This window comes from Phragmites australis, chromosome 1 (assembly GCF_958298935.1).
Source record: "Phragmites australis chromosome 1, lpPhrAust1.1, whole genome shotgun sequence".
NCBI classification, from domain to species: Eukaryota; Viridiplantae; Streptophyta; class Magnoliopsida; order Poales; family Poaceae; genus Phragmites; species Phragmites australis.
Window position 1 is genome coordinate 55,465,654 of NC_084921.1, and position 23,952 is coordinate 55,489,605.

General features: G+C 43.6%; 2 protein-coding genes and 1 pseudogene across 5 annotated transcripts; all 3 read left to right on the forward strand.

Moving 5' to 3' along the window:
• The first annotated feature begins 3,574 nt into the window (after positions 1–3,574).
• Positions 3,575–8,057, forward strand: LOC133886425 (uncharacterized CRM domain-containing protein At3g25440, chloroplastic-like; annotated as a pseudogene).
• Positions 8,058–13,232: 5,175 nt separating this feature from the next.
• LOC133929000 (uncharacterized) lies at positions 13,233–18,427 on the forward strand. Of its 3 annotated transcripts, none has more exons than XM_062375573.1 (6): positions 13,233–13,766; positions 14,067–14,214; positions 15,299–15,482; positions 16,608–16,644; positions 16,746–17,058; positions 17,308–18,427. In XM_062375573.1, exons 1-6 carry the CDS (start codon positions 13,566–13,568, stop codon positions 17,424–17,426), a joined length of 1,002 nt encoding a protein of 333 aa, XP_062231557.1. In that variant the 5' UTR covers positions 13,233–13,565; the 3' UTR covers positions 17,427–18,427. The 3 variants fall into 3 exon arrangements, with proteins under 3 accessions (XP_062231557.1, XP_062231566.1, XP_062231574.1); XM_062375582.1 differs by having other exon boundaries at positions 15,335–15,482; XM_062375590.1 differs by having other exon boundaries at positions 15,338–15,482.
• A 1,729-nt stretch (positions 18,428–20,156) lies between these two features.
• On the forward strand, positions 20,157–22,901 carry LOC133929020 (MACPF domain-containing protein At4g24290-like). 2 transcript variants are annotated; one of them, XR_009911554.1, is made up of 4 exons: positions 20,157–20,303; positions 20,456–21,001; positions 21,544–21,710; positions 21,857–22,901. XR_009911554.1 is itself a non-coding variant. In XM_062375599.1 (3 exons), the coding sequence occupies exons 2-3, from the start codon at positions 20,735–20,737 to the stop codon at positions 21,676–21,678; spliced, it is 402 nt and encodes a 133-aa protein (XP_062231583.1). In that variant the 5' UTR covers positions 20,157–20,303; positions 20,456–20,734; the 3' UTR covers positions 21,679–22,901. The 2 variants fall into 2 exon arrangements, 1 of the variants encoding a protein (XP_062231583.1); XM_062375599.1 differs by having other exon boundaries at positions 21,544–22,901.
• The last annotated feature ends 1,051 nt before the right edge of the window (positions 22,902–23,952 follow it).

Consider the following 23,952-nt stretch of genomic DNA (forward strand, 5'->3'; position numbering starts at 1 on the left):
AAAACCAAATATCGTAAATGCGAGGCAAAGCGTGTACAGTGACATATCTTGAATCATATGTGGACCATCGCTCCGATCGTAAACTCACTTATTGGAAGGTGCCAAATGGTGTGCAGGCGAGACAACATCGTGTACAGTGACATGCTTGCAGGGAACAAGCTAACGTGAACTGTATATGGACCATCGCTCCGGTCGTAAACCCACTTATTGGAAGGTACCAAATGGTGCAGAGGCGAGACCAAAGCGTGCAGAGTGACATATGCATGCAGACAACAAACAACGTGAATCATACATAGACCATCGATCCTACCTGTCAATCTGTGATTTTTTTAAATAATAGTATTGTAATGGAAAATTGTAAACTAAAGTTCAAAAAATGGAAAAATAAAAAATAGGTGCATTGGGCACTTAGAATGATTAGACTCTTATCAGCACTCCGTATGCTAATAAGTGGCCAGATCGGCACCACGAAGGCGTTGATAATGCGCAGAGATCTGTCGGTACTCTGACTGATAACAAATAGCTATATATGACATATCGACACCTCCATTGGTCTGTAAAGAGGACATGTTGGCACTTCTATTTACCGTAGAGCGGGATCTATTAGTCTATTATGCCAATAGACATGTCAGCACACGGAGTACCAACATGTATAACATATCAGTACTTGGAGTGCCGACAAATCTCTTTCTCACGGTCATGTATGTGCCACATGAGATGTCGGTACTTAGAGTGCCAACTGACACTTATTTTTATAATTTTCTATTTTTGAATTTTATTTTTTAATATTCCATTAAAATACTATTATTCGAAAAAATCTCAATCTGTCACGAATGGCCCAGCTTCTGCGGCTTGTCACGCGTGCCGTTTTGCTCTGTACTACAATACTGCATACTTGAAAAAAATCTCTATACTAGCTGGAAATCACATTTCGATGGACTGGTATCTTCTTTTTCTCTTTTGAGGGAACGATCCAGTGGTATCCAGCAGGCATAGTAAGATCAAGCTCAAGGGAGTTTCTTCACGGGCAGATTCCTATCGTGAAGGGATTTCCGTTCCCTTCAGCGCTCTCAACGGTTTCCCTTCACGGTTCCCTTCACGACGGGATTCCCAGGGTCATTCCCTTCAGGACGGGATTATCTCTCCGTTCCCTTCGCGATTCCCCTCGAATGGAAGCTGTTGGAGATGAGAGGAAATAAAGGGAATAATAACGGGGAAGGGAATCGGAAAGTGAACGAAATGAAGGGCTAGCTCAGCACTGTGTCTGAAAGTACGAGACGGCCCTCGGTCTCGGCCCTTTGGTCGGGAGAGAGCCTGTGGCATGTGGGTTGGCTGGCAGCAAGATCAGAGCTTTTTTTATTTTTATATTTTTTCAATTAAAAATTTAAATAAATAGATTTTTTTTTAAAAAAATACAAAACTAGTCGCTCTTATAAGATGATTAGACCCTTATCACTCCCTAAGAGGACGTTCTTACCGTCTTTTCATGGGAGGGTAGACTTACAACGCTGTGAGTGTAAGCCCGTCCATAAACAGTAATCTGTGATAACTCGTACTCTGAAGTTTAATTTCTCCTACTATCTTATCTATTCAAAACAGTGATATTCTGTTGCTCCAAAAATTCTAAAACTTTTTGTACGTGTTCCATAATTTATGTGCAACCCATTTTAATTGAATTCACCCAAAAATATTGTGTAGAATTTAAACTAAAATTCTCAAAAAAGACTACTTTTATAACTTATAGCAATTGTTAGGGCCTCAAATAAATTTCTAAAAACTGGTAAAATTCACTAATATTCTTATTACGTGATGTGATAATTTCTAAAATTATTTTAAGCCCTATATTATATGGTAAAAAAGTGGATTCCTTTGTAATGCACCATTTATATGTATTTTTATAATTTCATGTGATATTCTTCTTTTAACTTAATTTGAATTCAAACATATATAAACCTACTGCTAAAAATAATTTTAGAAATTATAAAATCACATAAGAAGAATATTAGTGAATTTTTTCAGTTTTTTAGAAATTTATTTGAGGCCCTAACAATTGCTAGAAGTTATAAAAGTAGCCTTTTTTTTTAGAATTTTAGTTTAAATTATACACTAGATTTTTGGGTGAATTCAATTAAAATGGGTTGCACATGAATTATGAAATACGTACAAAAAATTTAGAATTTTTGGAGCAACGAACCATCAATATTTTGAATAAAGAAGGTAGAGATATTGAACTTCAGAGTACTGTTCATCAGGAATTACTTAGTGAGACTGCTTACTGCCCTTTCAGCGTTCGGTAACCGCCTCATGAGAGGTGGTAGGCACCTAATTTTATAATTTTTTTCATAAAAAATCTATTTATTTAAATTTTTAATAAAAAATATAAATAAAAAAAAAACTCGCAAGATCATTCACTTGCAGCGGGCCGATCGATCATACGACTACGAAAATAAATGGAGGCCCAATACGGCAAGACAAGATCGCTTCTGTGCACCTACCTAGCTCCTTTAAAAAATAATCCTGTAAGACCTGATCAAATAAATTTGATGTTTGAACTTAATTTATAGTGTGGCATGTAGCAAAAATTATCATAAAATTTATAATGAAAATAAAGGAAATCATATGTGATGAAGAAAATAAGAAAATAAATTATCACGTGTCACAGTATAAATTTAGTACAGACTTTAAATATATTAAATCAGATCTCGTAGGATTATTTTCCGTTGCTTATTGCTGGTGTGCGCTGCCACTAGGAGAACGGTCGGCAACACGTCGTCCCGTGCACTGCTTGGGTTTAGGGAGCCTGCCCAATGAGAACGTTGCCTGATGTGCACGTGCCCCGCGTCCATCCCAAGGACGGAGCCGTTTGACTACCCGTCGCTTAGGGCGTCCACGACCTAACGGGCTAACACAGAGGAAATAACAAACCGAGAGATAAGGGAGCCTCACTCCACCTCGTATCCTGATCAGGAACATAACTAACTCTATTGGTTACGATCCTATTCCATATAACGCTATATAAGGGTGACGTTGGATCTCATGTGCAATATCCCTACATCCTAAATCCTATGATCGATCATGTTGAGCGTTGAAGTGGAACGAAGGTCGCTGTCACTGCTAGGTCATTGTCTTCACCGAGCCCTGCTCCACGTCAGCTACTACTACATCGACCGACACTTCACTGCACTACACATATTGATCCTTGTTGCGGCTCTACGTCGACGGATCTTCACTTAACGGATACGACCAAATCATATACGTTGATCATGCTTTTGTTCTTAGTTCTTAGGGTGTTCATGCTTTACAGTTAACGAATTATGATGATTACATGAGAAATTAGGCTTACACCTCACCATCGTCGACGAAAGCTTAAGCATCTATGTTAACTCCAAGCCCCCACAACGCTACTACGATTCAGCAAGACCACCGGCATCTATGCGACAATGACAGCCTCACCGTGATCGCTCCACCTGGTGCTCCGCTAACCACCATCCAGCTGCCCACATTCGATGCCAACACGGTGGAGTTTTTTTATTTTTATATTTTTCGATTAAAAATTTAAATAAATAAACTCCTCATGGTAACATTTGCAACCCTTTCAGAGGGCGGTAAGGATTGCCACGGTGGTAGGGTCACCTTTTACCGCTCTCTGAAAGGGTGGGTGAGGCTAACTGCACTCTCAGAGGGCGGGTAGGACATAACCGCCCGCTGAGAGGGTGGGTAGGTGCCAACCGCCCTCCCAAGGGGCAGGTAGGCCCAGGTGTGGGGTTTTTTTTTTATTATACATTGGTATTGCTCAATATTAAAAATAGTGGATATTCGTTCGGTGAAAAATATTTGAAATTGATATGTTGCAAATTCCCAGTGTGCAATTACGCCTTGTCCACCCTCTGAAAGGCATTATAAATAAGAAAAAATAAACACTCAAAATTGCGTCGAAGAGGATTTAAACCTGAGTGATCTAGACGTACATCAGCACCAACTGAGCTAGGCTCAGTTCCGAAACCACAAAGCTTCAATTCCAGTTATTCTGTAATGAGTTTGTTTTTGTGTTTTCACACACGCGCCCACCCACACACACAAAGGTGCAAGCAAATCTGTTTTGCTGGGTTCTGGAACTTAAATTACTAGAGTTCATTCTGCAAGTGTTGCCCACTAGGTTACTCAAATTATCGTATGAAGTTTACTAATCCAAGATGTGACTGAAGCATGTTTAACATATGAATTGTCTAGGAAGGGCATATCATATTGGTTTTGAGTACCCTTTTTCATCCATGACAATTAAATTTAGTTTCCCTCATATTTTCCTTCTACTTGTTACAGATCTGCTGTTATTTCCCCTAGCAAATGCTTCAGCCCCCTTCCCCTGTTTGGGCATTCATGCGCTGTTAGATGGGCTAGCTACGGATCAGTGAATCTAGTTCTGTCTGATGATGGCAAACCCAAGTTTCAGATTGAGGAGGTGGAGCCCTCCAAGAAGAGGAGGTATTTGACAAAGAAGCGCTTGAAGCTTCAGAGGAAGAGGGAAAAGAAGAAGAGGAAGGAGGCAAATAAAAATGATCCACGGCGCATCAGACCCAAGGGAAATAAGATAAAACAAAAATTTCCCACAGCTGAAGCTAAGCTCAAATATTGAGAAGGTTCTCATCATATTTCTATGGCTTGGTCTGCTTTGCTTTGCTTGTTTCTTGCTGAACCATTTCTTCACGTGTATTAACTGATGTATTAGTCAACTTTCTGGCATTAGTAACGTATTTCTGGCATTAGTAATGTAAACTTCCTAATTATTATACAGCATTTGAATCACCATTCTGGTTTCATTCTTACAGAACATTGTTTTTTCAGTTGTTTTCCTGCTACTGTTATAATTAAGCGCATGGAAGTTCTTTTGTATTAAGTCTCAGTCAATTCATTTGAACCCACGGGAAATTCATGGGGTATCATTTTATAAAATCAAAACCTAGATTAACACAATGTGCTTGTTTTCTTTCTTTCTTTCTTTGGTTTTGGTAGGAGAAAATGAATTGAAATGAGCTATTTCTCTTTCAGGCCAAATAAAAGAAGCTATGTTGGTTGAAAAGCTAAAGAAGTACGAGGTTGCCAAAGCTCAAGGCCTTATGACTAGACCAGATGATCTTAGCGGCGAGGAAAAATTTTACTTGAAGAAGGTTTCACAGAAAAAAGTCAAATTATGTCCCTGTTGAAAGGCGAGGAGTTTTTGGAGGTGTAATTCTGAACATGCATTTGCACTGGAAGAAACATGGAACTGTGAAGGTCATATGTAAGACCTGCAAACCAGGGCAAATCCAGGAATATACAAATGAGATAGCCAGACTGAGTGGTGGTATCCCTGTTAACATCATTGGAGATGACACCATAGTCTTCTACCGAGGAAAGAACTATGTTCAGCCAGATGTCATGTCACCTATTGACACACTTTCAAAGAAAAAGGTAATTAGGACGGTTTTTATTAATTTTGTTTCTACAGAGATATTGAATCTTGCTTATGGATGCTACAAACTGCCAATAATTTTATTTCTACAGATATATTGATGCTATCAACAGACAATGGTTCTCTCTGTCCTTTTATGTGTATTAACGAAGTAAATATGCGCATAACAATAAACTAGTAAAACTGTTGGTGCCTTGCCATTCATTCTAAATTCTTGTCGGCATCATACCACCCCTGATCCCAGCTCATGTATCCTAATACACAGTTCAGGTTCTCTGCAATCTTTTGGTCTTGATAATTAGCATCAGATTGATTCTATAACTGTATACAGCTTTTAAGTGCCCTTTACATATTCCTTTTTTTTATCATCAGGCACTTGAAAAATCAAAATATGAACAATAGCTGGAGATAGTTAGGCGTTTCATTGTAGTATCTGAAAAGGAACTTTTTTTCTCGAATACGCAGGAGATCTGTGCATCATTTCATTAAGAGAGGAAAAATACCAAAATAGCCAAATGACCCAGTTTATAAGAAAAACCAGGCCGAAAAACCTCACAAATTGCACAATTTACCGGAACCGGCAAAGAACCCTAAGACGGCAATACGACCTCGAAGCAGAACGACGCCCAAACCAACGGCACAACCAGATGACAGCTAATTCCAACCCAACTCATTTCGCGTGCTAACCAACCCAACCACTAACTCTCTCACAACTCGGACGTCGGAGCCCCGCTCCAATGCTGTCGCAACTAGGCCGGCGGAGCCCTGCTCCCACGCCGCCACAACACAACTCGGTCGGCGGAACTCTGCTCCCACGCGGCACCTCTCTGTCACACAGGTCGGCAACACGTCATTTCGTAGGAGCGCGCATTGGAACGAAAAGCAGTCGAGAGGTGCCAAATCAGATGGAGAGCCGCCGTGAAACGAGGGCATAGAGGTAGACCTACAGAAGAAGCCGTCGATTCAAATCGAACCCGACCAGGCCGCCACTAAGTCGACGACCACTGTGGCATGAGAACTGGAGCTCCAGAGCGACACCTCCAAGAAGGATGCGACGTCGAGGCGCCACCGTCGCCCGTCCAGATTCCGGAACCAGGTTTTCACCCAGAGACTCCAGGGGAGGGGGTGGGGGAGGTGCCATGACAACGCCTCCAGGGAGGAGAACAGCGTCTGAGGGTGTCGCCGTCATCGACGTCGACCAAAGATCAGGCTAAGCTTTCGCCAGCGGCTCTCACCCCCCCCCCCCCACATGCACGACCAGCCCGCACAAGGGCATAGAGTAGTAGCAGCAAGCAGCACCACGGTAGACAGCGGCACCCACAGCGACGACCCTCGTGGCGGACACACAAAACCACGGCGGCGCCACCACTGCAGACAACAGCGCCACGACGACACCCCCACGGTGAACCCCCGTAGGACCACGACGGCAGCACCGAGCAGCACCACCGGCGAACAAGCAGGAGGCCGACAAACATGACGCCATGAGCAACGCCGCCGCCAAGGAGGTCCCCACCGTGGCACCACTTGAGCAGCACCACGGTAGAAATGGCAGCGGCACCACACCAGACAGTAGAACCACAACGGCGGCCTCCATGGCGAACATGCAGCACCACGACGACGCCATCACGGCGACAGCACCACGACGGCAGCCCACACTGAGGACATGAGCATGGCGGTGGCACCAAGGCGGTGATGGACACACGAGCAGAGGCCACCGTGGTGTCACGCCCACGCAGCAGCCGCCGCAGCACCACCACAAGACGACCAGCACGCCACAGAGCCTGCAACTGCTAGCCCCTGAGCGGACGCCGACCCCGGAAGAACACTAACGGCAGACGCGTCAGCAAGCGCCGACGGCATAGCCATGCTGGGCCCGGCAAACGCCGAACCTGGCGCCGATAGCCCTCCGCCGACCATCACCCACCGAAGCATTGGAGAGGCGCAAGGCCACGATGAGCGGGCTGCCAGGACGCAGATCTAGCCGGTGAGAGACCGGAATTGGCCAGGCACGAGCGGATCCAGTGAGGACACGCTGGGCCCGACAGTAGCCCGCAACGGAGAAGAACAACTGGCATAAGGGAGAGGGGAGGATGGGACACGAGAGAAGAAGTGGAAGAGAGGGAGGGGTGGGCCGTCGCCGCCAGAGCAGGATGCCGAAGGCGGCGACGGCCGGGCGGATTGCGGCGGAGGTGAGCGCTAGGCGGGGGGTGGAGGAGTCGCCCTGAGTCGCCCGAGGAGGACAACGCGAGGCGGCCACGACGTTTCATATACCTCACCCTTTCGGGCATCTAAAAAGGAACTTGAACTTTATTATCGGCATGTTGCACTTTATGGAATTCCACAATCCCGGAATGCTGATCTTGTTTGTTGTGATGATAGAAAAGCTTCTTTGCTAAAAATTGCGGGATTGAATCAAGGGAAGGACCAAGAACCTCATTTGTCTACTAATGGTTACTCTGATGTTCATATCAGTGATGTTTCTGAATCCGATGAAGAAGATTATTCTGGTAGTGAATATGATGTTAATGCTGATGAGACTGAAGATGCAATCAACATTTCTGAAGACACTGTTGTTTCTGATCATGGTGGGGCTTTGGCCAGCAGGTAGTGAAGGTCAATTACGTTGCCTGGCATAATCACATTGTTGGCTAGAATTGATTCAACAGCTAGAACCCTTTCATGTGGACTTTTTGAACCGTTCTGGACAATGACATATCTTCATTGCACGAGGAAGAGCCTCTTTTCATTTTCCAGGCCCTCTTTATTGTCTATGCTACTAGGCCGATTATCAACACTATGAGTGGCTTGCTGCCAAAATTCTGAAATTACATGTTCCTGAGAAGTATCAGTTTGATAAGGAACAGATGTTGGCACGAATAGTACTCCAGGATGCAGATTGCCTTGTGCTAACTAGAGCAGTGCATTCTATATAACATGTATCTTCATTTCTAACATGTATATTTTTCTCGTCATTTCTTCAGAACACTGAATTTGCCTCAGATTGAGCCACCACATTGTAACATGTGTATTTCTCGTCATTTCAGGTAGAGCTCTTTTAGAATGATGTCGATGTTGGACTTTGGATATACTGAATCATTATATTATGTTGATTAATCATTACCATTTTATGGCCCTTCTATTGTCAGTGAAAACTAAGCTTTTGTGGTTGTTTTCCTTTGAAAGTTGAAAGAGCCTTGATGTATATAATAGTACAACAAATTCAGCCTTGATATGCATCTGTCACCAAATACAGTGATGTATCTTGCATATCCTTCTAAAAGTGCTCTCTCCTCGTTGTCAGAAGCAAAGTTGGGAGCTGGGACCCAGAAGACAGCTGTGGAAAAGTATACACTACCAGCTGCTGATCAGAGATACGATACTCTACTGCTCAAGAAAGTAGTCACTGAGTTGGCCTCACTACAAGGCCATCGACATCTGAACCGGTGAGGTAATTTCTGATGAATAACAAGTTAACAACGTCGGACATCCAAGTCTGAGCTTGATGTGATCATAGATAGTAACTCACCCGACACTCAGAACTCTGTTGATCACAGCATTATGAAGAATTAGACCCGTCATGCATCGATCAATTCGTGGGATATCTGTTTCTTATTTTTCTTCAACTAATAATGCCGTTATTTGGTAGCATCTATTACTGAAGAATTCTGAGAAGTCGTGGGTGAATGGCATAGTAGCAGGACAGAAGAGAAAGTTGTAAATACTCGCATAAGTCTGTCACTATCTTCAGTTTCAGAAAAACTCCATCATTAGTATCATTATGAGTTTAACTTAATACGTGCATAGTTGTCACTGAATTCTTGCATAATTATGTCACTATCATTGTGGGTTTTAACTTTATCTCCTAAGTCCTCGTTTAGAAACAAGGACATCAAAACAAATGAAGGGTGAAAAACGTAGGAATGAGATGGAGTGTAAAGTAAGAAATTACAGGAATCCAAAACACAAGAATAGAAAGTTTAGGCTGTTTGGATTGTAGGATTTTTTTTTTAAATTTTCACTAGTGACGTGCTGCTTTCTTTCCTCTCTCCTTCACTCTTGCTGCCTAGAGCATTTGCGGAGGAAACAAAACCAAGAGATAGGATTGGACTTTTTGTTTCCCGTGAAATGAGCATCTAGCTATAGTAAACACAGAGGAAAGCAATCAATACTTCCTGCATTCCTAATGCTCAGTTAACTTTCTTTCCTAGTTTGTTGATTCCTGCTATTTTCCTTTGGAAATCCTTCGATCCAAACGAGGCATGTGAATCGATTGACTTTTGGGAGAAGAAGATTATTTGCGTCGATTCCCTTGTGACTCAAGTGTTCATTGAAAAATGCAAATGGAGAACGTCAACTATTCCACCAGAAAAGCCATTGTGAGTCGATGAGATCAAAGATGAAGCCTGCAACATTATTCTGTTCCTATTTGCCATGCCGTATGAAACCTTTGCAGGTACGACTTACAGAACACAAGCCACCAACTGCATGCATATAAACAGATGTAGTTCATATATAATCCTCTTCTTATACAGATGCAAAGTTAACACATAAAAAACTTGGTCAAGAATATGTATAAAAACGAATACTGTCCCACAAGGAATCCTATCCTGAAACCAAACTCAACTAAAAGTCAACACATAAAAAACTTGTCAAGAATATGAATCAAAACCAATATACTTTTGACCATCTCTATACACGCAAGACGCGACCCAAAAGCGGTATACTTCCAATTCAACAATAGTTTGGATATTGTGCCATCCAAATCGTGATGTTTTTCTATACAAACTGAATTAAGACGATAGAATTGTATCCAAAGTTATTAGCTGTATGCCGTGTGTGTGGTGACCAGAACTGTACATAGCTAACACTAGCATATAACCTACACATATCCAGCACCCTAGCTAGTGCCTACCATAGAATGTGTCTTCCACTACTTCACGAGGTAGGTCAACTGCATTAGAACAAAGTACACACATAAATAGTTTATTGCAGAGCTAGTAGAGCAATACTTAAACATATCATCATTGTAAACAGTAGATAAGTTATTGTTAATGTGCCTGGCTGTCATCTCAAAGAAGATTCATGTATTGGTCTCCCACTCAGCAATATCATGGAGACCTTCCTGTGACAAGATTCACATATTCGATCTCCTCTTTTCTCTCGTGGGGTTATTTTGTTGCTGAAATTTCTGTCTGTAGACCTTTTTCTTGGTGTCATTTTCATAACTGGATATGGTCACTCGGTGTTCTCATTACGCCCGAACGAATCAATATCATTGTATTTCTGCGTAGTCCTGCTATCATTGCATTTCTACGTACTCCTGCCGTTCATTTGTTACTTGCTATCCTAGAATGTGTGGTCACTTTTTAAAATCTGGACCACAAATATCATTGTATTTCTACGTACTAAGTACTGCCAACATATAACGAGAGAATAAAAACAAAGGTCAAGAACAATTTGATGAGAGTAAAAATTCGAGAAAGTAAAAAAAGAAAAGGATAAACAGAGCCCCACCGAGCTCTCCCCAACTACCGCAAAAGAGCACATCAGTGCCGGTTAAAAAACGGTTTCATTGCCGATTTTTCAACTGGCACTCTTTACTCGACTAGTATAAGTGCCGGTTGTGCGTCCGACATAATTTCCATTTCCAGAGAATAAAAAAAAGGAAAATTGGCGGTGGCGGGAGCGGGAGCGGCATCCGAGCTGGCTCAGCTCCCGCCGCCGCTGCCGTTGGGCACACCTGCAAATGTGGCTGCTTGAAGGCCACCGCCACAGCACAGCATAAACATGGTGGCTCGAAGACCGCCACCACAACACAGCACATGCGCGGATCAGAAGCCCTTCAGCCCCGTGCACGGTGTGACTCCTCGCAGCCACCCTCCTGCGCACTCCGGTTCCGTCCGACGCTCCACGCCAACCTCAACTACAGGACCGCCGCGCCTCAGCCAGGCCCGCGTGGAGCCCCTCCGGCTCAACCGGCCTTGGTGGAGTCCCTCGAAGCCGTTGCCAGATCCAACGAAGCCCCTCGAAGCCACCGCTGCCAAATCCGATGGCCACGAGCTCGCTGTCGCCTTCCTTGCCGGTGGAGACCGAGTGGGAGAGGAGAGAGGCTGGATGAGGCAGGAGAGAGAGAGAGAGAGAGAGAGAGAGAGAGAGAGAGAGAGAGAGAGAGAGAGAGAGAGAGAGAGAGGAGGAGGAGGACGGTGGCGGGGAAGAGATGTCATGAGGAGTTGCCGATGAGGGTCTGACGACTAAGGGAGAGAGAGAGAGAGAGGAGGTTTGGGTCTGAGGAGAGAGGGGATAGATGGTGCAGGGAAGAGATAAAGTCGAGCCGTGAGCCCGTGACGGACGCAAGTTGAGTTTGAAGCCGATTCAGTTAAAATTTAGGGTCCGATCCCATTATCAGTGCCGGTTGAAATTAAAAACCAGTACTGATAGTATCAGTATCGATTTTAATTCCAACCGACACTGATAATAACTTATTAGTGCCGGTTATTTTTTAAAACCGATGCTAATATTAGTTTTCTTACGAACAGATAGTGATAATTGCATCAGTGCCGATTTTAATCTAACCGGCACTGATGACCCGGCACGGATGATCAATTTTGTGTTAGTGCCCCTACCACTACCACATTTATTTATTTTTCCATGGATGATGGAGAGAATGAAGAAAGAAAAAAAGAGAAAGAACGGTGAAGAGGATAAGAGGTTTTTGTCTAGTGTGGAGTCGTACCCTACATGGCTACTCTGCATCCGTCACTGCACGTAGGTTTGGATTTTACAAAGGTATAGTAACATCAGCAATAGTGCACATTAACACTCCTTTGTCTTACTAAATGATGCAGTTCTAGGGCATAATTTATATACGTTCTTTTGCACAGATCATCAGCATTCTTTACATGCGCAAGAAATTATTCTACTTTGGATGGGTAACTGAGAACCCGATCCCTCTCTTCTTTCCATCGTGTCGCAGGTTTTTGCCCATCAATAATCAATATCCCTAGCTAGCTAGCAGTAGCAACTGGGGCCTTGGCGTGCAATGCATCTTTGCAAGCACTTTATATCCACACAGTGGAAAGACAGATCGGTCAATTTTAAGCATAATAATCACAAAACTTCGACATCTAATTTGGTTGATGGATCTGTAATATTGCAAATATTCTAGTTCTACACCCAATTTTACTCTGAGTGTGCACCTAAACACTTTTGCTCAGTTGAACATATATACACGTAGAATGCATGAAATAAAATAAGTAGCTGACAAGTAATAGCTTAGCTGGGAACCACTCTTATAGTGGTGGTGAAATTGTAATTGTATGACTCCTCCCAGTATGCAAATCTCTGGTGTCCACGATTTACACATATGCAAGTATATTTATCGGTACTATATGTAGGTGTGTGATAGGTGCACATTTGCTGATGTGAGTGTGATGTGCGCATATAGTGGTGTCCGCGCATGTGTCACCTTGTAATCGAAGAAAGAAGTAATTGCTTAGCTGTTAACCCTGGTGAGAAGAACACTAGGTACATATGCATAGGTTGAGCTTACATTTTTAATTTCAAGCAAAACTGATAGTCAAGCAAAATACGATACATATGTAGGTATACTATTACTAGACTATATAGCGAGGCAGGTTGGTTATGTGATCCCAATAATACAGGGATCAAAGTTAAACTCTTGTACGATTATATCAGCTAACAATAAAGATTAATAAAACTCACTTTTCCAAAAAATAATATAATATAACGTGCCAGGTCCTACCTTCCCTCCTGTGGTCTCTTTCTTTCCCTTTGCCTGCAGCCAACTTTTGCTTCTTCTCTCTCTCTCCCTCCTTCCTTCCTACACCCTGATCTCTCTCTGCGAGCTAGAGGTCAGGCAGGCTGGTTAGGGTTGGTGCTTAGAGCCTTTCCTCCCTTGCATATCAAGCCTTGATCACACCTCACCTTTTTGACCTCCCAAACACAAAGTTAGTTCTCGGTTGGTGGATAGTCCGACAGAAGGGGGGAGAAAGAAAGAGGTGCTCTATCTAGAGGAGGAAGAAGGAGAGGCGGTAGTTGTCTGAATAATAATACAGCTAGGATCGATCCACATATACATAGCGAGGTTACAGTACAGATGTCTCAGGCGATGTCGGCCGGTGGCGGCGGCGGCGCAGGCCAATTCGGCGACACGACTTTCACGAAGTTGTTCGTGGGGGGCCTTGCCTGGGAGACGCACAAGGAGGGCATGCGGGCCTACTTCGAGCAGTTCGGCGACATCCTTGAGGCCGTCGTCATCACCGACAAGAACACCGGCAGATCCAAGGGATACGGTTTTGTCAGTACTAAACCTAGCTTACTAATTCTATGTTGCTAGCTATCCATCTATCCGATCTCTTTCTTGTTAACTTATAATTTCCCCCTCATAATCTGATCTTTTTTTCTTTGTTAATTTTGTACTATCTCATACCATTACCTAACTTCTGGTCTACTGCACCCTTAAGTTGATTAACCAAATATTTAGCATGCATACAACAAGTTGCATATACATAACCATTGAATTGAAGAACCTAATGAATCTTCGAACTATATTTAGATATGTATATAATAGTTCATGAACTTAATTTGATAACTGTAGGTTACGTTCTGTGAGCCGGAGGCGGCGCTGAGAGCTTGCATCGATCCGTACCCAGTCATCGATGGGAGGAGGGCCAACTGCAATCTTGCGTATCTCGGGGTCAGCAAGTCCAAGACAGCACCAGTACCGCCGTATCTGCAACCATATGGTAATTCATTATGTCTTCTAAAAATTAAGCAACTCTAAATTGTTTCGTAGATTAGATCATCAAAAGAATTTCTGCCATTATTATTTGACAACATAATAAGCTAGAAGCTGCAAGACAGATAGATAGATAGATATGTATGTATGTATATAGACACACACGCACATACTACAATGATAGATCAAATATTTTTGCCTTTGCTTCTCTGTGCATCATTGTAATCTAATGTATACCTTGCCAATAGACTACTTTGCTACTAAGATTTGTTGCTGCCTTACACTAAACAAGATATTATTTTCAGGCACTGCGCACACTTTTAGAATCAAACCAATATTGTCTGAAGAAAAAAATGCATTCCTTTTGTTTAGAATCAACTAAATAACTACTAACTAAGTTAAAATTTGTCACAATATTGGGCAATCTGCAATGCTAGTTTTTTTTTTGGAAAATTAATGTTGCAACCATTAGTTGTGGTTTTAATTAACACTGGATTAATTAACAGCGCATAAATCTACACATGTCTCCAGCTAAAAGAGATGCTATATACCGTGAAAAAGGGTAAAAAAAAAAAGAACATAGTATCCGGGTATCCGACAGTATTTCACCCAAGATGAAAAAAGCCGCATCGTCTTCAGCTTTCTGCAAAGCGCTAAAAGCAAGCGTGGTTAGTTATTCTTGGAGGCTGTTCTTTCGAGTCCAGGCTTGCGTTTGATTCTTCCAATACTGCAGCTGCAGTACAATTTCAGTGCGCTTTGCTGTCCTTGTCCTCTACTCCGCTGTTCCTATCGCACCCTTCTCTAACTAATTACTGGCCCCAATGTTACGGAACATGCATTCATATCTTGTGGGTTTATTTTCATAGTAGCAATTATCCTGTGTCTTTAATGTTCGCTAATACGTGCACGACGAGACTGCTGGATTGTAAATTGAATAGAAGCAGAGATCGATGCATTATTATCAAATCAGTTGCAGTTTTGATCTTCAGTACATAAAATCTAAAAAATTCAACCTAACTTTTTTACTTAGAGACGAACCGTTTTCATTTAGAATTACGATGTTTCCATTATATAAAAAAATTGATTTACAGCTGTTCCTCCTTTGGTGTGCATGAATGGATGCACAGCAGCTCATGTCTACGGGGGAGGCAACATGAGGGCAATGAAGTCCATTCAGACAGCTGCTGCTGGTACTGGTGGTGCCAGCTTGATGAACTTCGTCCCGGCCGATCATGGCATCCAGCAAGGGATTCCTACTTACAACGTTTATGCCGGGTGAGTAGCTGAGTACTTGACCACCACAATGCACCGGCCGGCCGCCGGCCGGCCATCTTTTGCAGGCCAGCTCTGCCTGTCTCCCGATCTGCACTGGGCTAGCTATGGGCGATGGCTAGCTGTAAAGAGATGGGTTTCGATCGGTTAAAGCCAGCCAGCCAGCCAGCCAGCCGTTGCTGCGCCTGCATGCCTGCTCGTTAATGGTAGGAGGGGCCAGCGACTGCACCGTCCATGATCCATGCATGTGCATCTCATCTCCATGCATGTGCGCCCACAGCTAGATCATGCATGCACATATGCACTTCTCCAACTGTAGATTGCATGCATGCTCCTTTTGTGTAGTAGAGTGCAACTAGCAGCTACTAGTATATGGAGTAATATGTATGTGTAGGGCTAGGAGACCAGGAGTATTATACCGTACTCCCTTCGTTTTGCAATATTTGTTCACGTTCATCATCACGTACAAACCAAGAATACTGAAATCGAGTGAAAAAATACACTGAGATGACCATGCTACCCCTAATCAATGTAAGTATGAGAGCAAGTAACTCACCAGTGTTAAAGTAAATGCATGCATACACTCAAGAGCATAGCAGTAAAATAGACCATAAAGCATCCTTGGTTACCGCAATGGATAAATAATTTGAGACAGATACTCTTGAGACTATGGATAAATATTGCGAAATGGAAGGAGGGAGTAGTATATTAGTTGGAGTAGTATGCAGCAGCAATAGAGAGTATCGAGCGTGCATGATCGAGCACCTGATCGTCATGTGAGCATGCTGCATCTGCTCTGGCCATTTGATATAATACTGTAGCAACATACACCTCGGGTACGGCGACTGGCGTGTGGGGCAAGGTTCGCTACTTTGGAAAAAAGCTGGTTCCTTTGCTCTTGCATGCACGCTCCCTGCACTGCTGCATGCGTCGAAATGCGTGTCTGGTCAAGTGCGAAACATGACTGCATGCATACATGCAGCAAAATGCCCTCATTTCCAATAATCAAATCATGCAGCGCGTTAATTCGATTATGATCCAATAGCAGAGGCCTGCATGAACGATCTTGCGTGTTTAAATACAGTATTTGGTTGCAATCTGAAGTTTTCTTGGCAAAATTAATTTCAGGTACTCTCCCTACTTCTCGGACTACGGCTACCCGCTGGTACGTATGCGCCTCATCTTCTTGTTCCTGAGGTGCAAAATGTTTCTTGACATGTCGTGCTGATCAGATATGCGTGCCTGTGGCATGCCAAAATTTTGCAGAACTACTATCAAGCCTACGGTGGGCTGCAGGGAGCCCAACAGTATGCAGCATTTGGTGGAGGCGCGACGGCGGCAGGACTAACAATGGCGGCGAACTCCACCGCGGGGCTCTACCCCTACTTCCAGTACGGCCCCGCGAGTCCGGTCGCCGCTGGGTACAGCATGGCGCAGTACCCCCAGTTGTACCAGTACGCCGCGGCTGCGGTGGGCGCCACCACCACGGCGGCGGCGGCCACCGTGACCGCGGTGGCCGGCGGCCTCCAGCAGTACGGTGGCGCGGTGGCGCTTACTTCTAATTCTATGGGACAAGCAGGTATTGTTTCCTCGGGTCAAATTTCCTTTTTTTTTTCCTTGGACATTTACATTTTCTACCATATAGATGCACAAGCTGAGTAGATTTACACTCTACTAGCTAGATTCCCTTAATTACTATGATCGATCATGAGAAACGCTATATGAGCTACAAGTTGATCCATACAGGATATTTTCATATGTATATAACTCGGAGTTGATTTTTAATTCGCAATTATCAGTAACGTGCTCCTACACAACGACTTTTCAGGCATGACAATGTCTCTCACAACTCCAACTCTGCCGGCACCGACAGTGCAATACCAGTACAGCAGGGTGATTCCTTCTCAGCTCGCTGCAGCACCAGATCAGAAGCCCAGCTTGGCCTAGACAACCATGGCTGCCTCTCCATGCACCTATCTCTTCATCCTTCACTAGATGTGTCATTACTCGCATGCATATCATACATCCGTGCTCTTAACAAGTCTTGCTTCAAATGAAACAGCATACCCATCATGCACGCACAATATAATGTCTGCACTGATCGAGACTCAATAACTTGGTGCCAATGTTCACTAGCTCTGGGTTGAGTGGTGCATTTGCCTGACTAACCAAGGGCCGTGGCAGGTCCAATTTTGCATGTGATTGATCGGTTACTCGTCGATCGTCTCATTTTATGGTAAAGAAGATTATTGTGTTACAAAATCTCCTTCTGGTCTTTAGGTTCTCCTTCCCAATATGCCTCGTCAGTCTAGTAAGTAGTATTGATTAGCATGCATGTGTTGGTCATGTAGTTCTCATTAGTCATTACATTACTTTGTAGGTAGATCGGGTTTATTTGTTAGTAGTTATGCCTTTGAACTCTTAAGGAAGGGTGCAATGGCAGGCAAATATAATTAAGCCGCAGAGTTGCTGCTGTTTTTTCATGTGCAGCTTCAGCTAACCTCTGCCATGTCAAGATGTCAAGAGTTTGATTACTTAGGTGTCAGTTTGTGGTAGTCCGTATATACACCTTCATGCATGCATGTACGAACCAGTAGTTCAATTTCTTTATCTATTTTGATCCTTAGTTTTGGATCCCCTTCGTCTTCTCCATGTTATGCATGCATCGTCACATTGATCCTCTCTTCACCAAGAAAGCCAGCCATGGTTAGGCCCAGCTCAGATGAACAATTACTGGAAGCCATTATGACATGTATTATCATCAAAATTCGCCGGCCGGTGATATTGATCTATAAAAAAATGCCGGTGATATATGTAATATCTGCAATGAAATATGATTAGCTTCAGTTTGAGAAGCTAATGTACCGCGCATATATTCATCACACATTTACATGAACTCTAGCCTGCTACATATATAAGTGACAATATTAATTTCAAACTTTTATGTAGCCTGTTCTACTTATATATGCCTGGCCTGCTACATATATAAGTGACAATATTAATTTCAAACTTTTATGTAGCCTGTTCTACTTATATATGCCTGGCCTGCTTGATTTTTCTCGCAGACCTGATTTATTGTATGTAGTACAATAATTTCAAGAGAGATATCTAGCGTTACGCTAGTGAGACACGATGTTCACTCAGAAAATCAGAGTATCATGCATGCATGTGTTGATGGAAACAACTGTATTGTCATGTTTGATCTATATATGTAACTGGACCAGGTTTGTTTTCTTTTCTTTTGTGTGCTTAAGTAACTAGACTGTTGGCCTTCTGAGAGGCCATGCTTTTAGAGCCATCCGGACTCCTGAAGCCAGGAGACCTTGAGAAAGATCAACTTAGAAGTGACCAGCAAAGCTGTCCTCACTTGTAGTGAGTGACATTTAATACTTATCAAATTATAGTTGCCTGACATGCTAGTGCAATGAGACGTCGAAATAGACGACCAGCTTCCTCACTAACCGTAGTGATGATTTACGGAGCTATCCCTATGCCCTACTATACAAGAAAAGAGCTTGTATGTCTACCAGCCATATATGAGCACGTTTTTCACATTTTAAATATCAGTATAAATACTGATCTTTGTCCATCTAGTCAAGGAGAACAGGTTTTTACTAAAAACTCTAGGTATTCTTATCCTCTCTATTAACTTGAATTCACTACTGTAAATTTGTTCTCGTCTCATTTTTGTGTGTGAAAGATTTTTTTTTTCCACCAACATAGACCCAGTTGATGTATAACTCAGCCAGTCGTTGGAGATTGACACAAGGGTAGACATGATCCTGCGTGCCGTAGAAGGCCCTCTGGGCGAGGACCAGGATGGCAGCCCAGAAGACGTACTGGTCGCGGTCGTCGCACGGCACGGTTCGCACTGTCCTTGTGGGGCCAGACTCATACTCGGTGAGATCACTTGGATTGGAGTATCTGTCAGTGAGTGCCGACGAGCCTGGCTGGTGTGTATTCTCGGGGCTGTAGTTGTCGCCGGAGCGACGTGAGATTGTCTCCAAGTTGAGCATGCAGGAGCCTGCAAAATTAACGACCGGCAAGCAGCAGCTCAATGCAGTGTCAGAGTGTCAGTGTGGATCCGTAGCGCCCCTTGGTTTCCGGCGGCCGGCATCTCGCTGCCTAAATTTGTCTTAGTCAGGTCCGTTAGGTGCATGTAATCTTGAGAAAAAGCGTTTTTGTTTGGTTTGTCTATATTTATTGTGCAAATAAACACATTCAACTTTTCGTCAATGCTATTGTAGAGGATTATAAAATCATTTTTATATAAACAACTAATTACAATTTTAATGTTAACATCTGTTCATATAACTCAAATTTAATTAATTAAATAAAAACCCAACTTGAACCGTCTAAACATATATATAATCATTCAAATACTATAAGACCCACCCCAGGATAAGGGAATCAACCGGCCAAAAGCAACGTGCATGATGATGACCCTGAGAAAATGTACCACGGCGTGACTTTTCAATCGCAGAGCCGGATGGATAGTCCTGTCCTGCCTCAAATCTGACAGCTCGCGTGGGCCGTTGATCAGTCGGGTCGAGCGAGCCTGTCTGTCCTCTGGCCTACTAATCACCACGACGTTGACGGGCCCACCCGCCGTCCAAAAAAAAAATCTGATATGTAGGCCAACTACCTCGAATTGGACCCAAAAAAAGATGAAGAGACAGGAGCTAAATTTAGCTCTCTTCCACCTTCGCCTCCTCTCCCTCCCTCCCTCTCTCTCCGACGGTTGCTCCTCTGTCCGCCACAGCTTTCTCGGTCCAGTGGAGTTGAGATCCATCCGGACGTGGACTGGTTTCCTTCTTTCTGCGGGTAAGTAATTATGGCTCGCTTGGATGGATTCTGAGTTGGATTGTTGATTCCCAATCGAACCTGTATTTCTTTCTCTCCACTCCATCCAGTTAGTTGTGGATATTTGTGCCATACTAATCCAATCCTTTTCCATCCATCTGTGGTTCGACTAGTTCGTCGTCGTCTTCTTTGTCGCGAGGGGACTGGGTTCTTCTTCTTCTTCTTCAGCGTGCAGGTGGCCAAGATCGACACCGGTTGCCTCCATACAACTTATTGGTATCCAACCAAGGCTGACATGATGTTTATTTTCCAAAAAAAATTGGGGTTTCGACTGACCCCCCATGCTCCATGCCAAATCCGCCCCTGAAATTTCTGTTGTCTGCTAATCCTTCTGCTATCTCAACTCAAAAGAATCGCAAGGGTTAGGATTCACCGTCGTGGAATGATCGGAAATGGCGCACAATAAAGCCATGCTGCAGAGTTCAGCAGAGTCCGCTGTACGGTCCATTGGTCTTGGCTTTGACCTGGCTACCGATATCCATCTCAAGTACTGCAAGCAGCGAAATTTGCCTGACCCGTCGCTGATCGAGCTTGACCATGGTGAGGTTCAGGATATCGTGCTTCCCGGTGGCCTGACAGTTGCCAGTGTGCCCAAGTCAATTAAGTGTGACAAAGGGGAACAGATGAGGTTCCGGTCCGATGTCCTATCATTTCAGCAGGTATGTTTTGTATATCCCCTTCGCTTTTATCGCACTATTTGGCATGACGAAGTATATCAGATGATCCACAACATGCTCCGCAAAATAATGTACCAGTAAAACACTAGAAAAAAGTCATGGTAAACCATTGCTACTTTGAACTAAGAAGTAATGCTGTTGCACTGTTACTGAATGTTGTGTTTCACTAATATAACTTATAAAAGTCTATGCTCATATCCTGTAGTTTTCCTCTCCATCTGTCATTGCTTTAAATGGTAGAGTACATGTATAGAAAAGTTAAAAAGTAATGTTTATATTCTGTTTACAATGTTCAGAGGGGAAAAAAAAAGCCAGTTGTCCATTTTCCTCAAATTCTGAAGCATTTAAATCCTAACTGTACCGTAACATCTTTGGTTGCAACATTCTGATTATAGGCCATCGTTCTGTGAATAACATATAAGCTTATAAAGAAGCACGCAAGCTGGCAAAAGTAGCATTAGGCCGCAACGCAAATCCAATTGTAATGTATCAACAACCAGGTGATATATTCAAATTTGGTGCAGATAAACCCCCAATCGAGGAATTACATCAGTTTTTGGAGTTCCAGCTTCAAAGGCAGTGGGCACCTGTTTACAGTGACCTCGCTCTGGGTCCTCAGAGGAGAAGACAAAGCAGTGCATCTTTACCAGTCAATTTAATCGGTCCAAAGCTTTATGTTTGTACCAACATGGTATGGATGGCTTCTGCTATCATCGTAATTGAAGCAGTTTTCTTTCTACATTTCATTCTTTTCTTTTTTATATAAAAAAATACGATCGTACCATTTCAGAATTTAACCCCTCTTTCACAATTTTTGAACGGCATCTCTTGCTGCAGGTTGAGTGGGTAAAAGACCAGTAACAGGGGTCCGGTTGTTTCTTGAAGGAAGGAAGAGCAACAAATTAGCTATACATCTCCAGCATCTCTGCTCTCTCCCTCGGATTATTCAGCTTCAAGATGACCCTTACAATCACCAAACTCCAGAAGCATATGACCGCAAATACTACGAACCAATCGAGCCATGGAAACGTTTCTCCCATGTCTGCACAGCACCAGTTGAGTCAGACGAAGATTTATCCATTGTCACAGGGGCACAATTAGATGTGGCCAACCATGGCTTCAAGAAAGTACTGTTTCTTCGCCTGCATTTCTCCAAAATATGCAATGCCGCCCTTGTCAAGAACCCTGAGAATTCTCCCAACCTGGCTCAGAAATCAGGCCTTATCTGAACACTCATTAGCACGCATTTCTCTGCAGTAGCTCAAAAGCCCCCACCGCGCCCCGCTGATGTGAACATCAACTCGGCAGTGTACCCTGGTGGCCCACCTGTTCCAGTGCGGAAACCAAAGCTGCTCAAGTTTGTTGATGCAACAGAGATGATGCGTGGGCCGCAGGACTGGCCAGGCTATTGGGTGGTTTCAGGCGCAAAGCTGAACCTTGAGAGGGGTAAGATATCATTGCGTTTGAAATACTCACTGTTGACAGCTATGTTGCCTGATGATGAGTTTCCATTTGATGACGAGTGTTACAACCTGGAACAAACGAAACCTGTGTAGCTAACATTGAGGATACAAACGAAGGATCCTAGGATTTGCATAGCTTTTGTGCATTTGTTCGAAGTTTCTGTTGTATACGATGTGGTTTTTGAACACCAAAGCATAAATGAGTTCTCCTGAATGGAGTGACAATTTGTTGTACCATTTCTTTGTAACGTGGCATTTAGTGGTCAGTGTTAGATGATAGGTCAAATTATTTGTATATATAAGATGAAACAAAAAATATAGAGAACCTTTACAGTACACCATGATACTAGATGGTGGAGAGTATCATTGTTGTGATCCAACCGTCTATTTTAGTAGGTATTATTGTAATTATCTTGATACCCTTAGGGGTAATTACGTCATTGACTGACCGGACTTCGGACCTTCACCACCCATCATTAACCGGCCGACGGAGGGTGAAAACCCTAATAAATGAAATGAACATAATAAGTGAAAGCTTATCCGAAGAATAAACTAATATTTTGACCTTCCCTAATTAAACATATAATTTATAAGTTTATCATGTTTTTTTTCCAATCCTACCCTTATGATACCTATGATACTTTTTAATGATACCCATGATACTGGTGGGCGATAGTGTATCATTGGGCCAATCTAAACCACCAGATGAAGAAAATGGACGGCATGCACTCATTTAGGTGTACCGTAAAAATCTTCAAAATATATTGTTTGTTCTTGTACCCGTGTATGCGATAAGCTAACTTAAAGCCTTATAATTGTGTGCCCAATGCATACTTCCCAGTCTGCTCCACCTCAATCTGCTCCTCTCAGGTTTGTCATGGTTGTCCCAATTTTCACCACCTCATCCCCCTCAAATCCTAGCACATAAACCTAGCACAGATCTAGCAGGCCTCTTTCACCTCAGATCTGGGTGCTCCCTCACTCTTACATGCATAATTGTCACTTATGAATATGTAAAATAACAGGTTCAGAGGAGGAAGGATGAGCGCTCCCCCTCCCCTCCCCCTTCTCCCACACCACCATCGTCATCGCTCACCCTGAGCTCGGCGACCACCATCTCCCCACCACCGGCTCCTGCCACCGCACCGCCTAGCTCCTCCCCCCTATCCTCGCATGCTCGCCCTTTTTGGCCCGCCGCGTCGGGCTCCGGTAGAACCAAGGTTCAACGATGGCTGCATGAATCCCCTCTTTCGGTCACCTCCTCGTCGGCGTGGTCCTCCTCGTTGCCTTCGGGTCGCTCGGCTGTAGACCTCCCCGCTGTCAGGCCGTTCTCCTCAAGGAGCAGCCAGTCTACCTCCCTGGCCAGTTTCCGCCTGACAGTTTCATGGCTGTCGCCGGGAGGACTAAGTCTGCCATGCACCGCCCACACGACCGTTATCCACCGCAGCCACTGTCTGCCCCGCCTGGTCT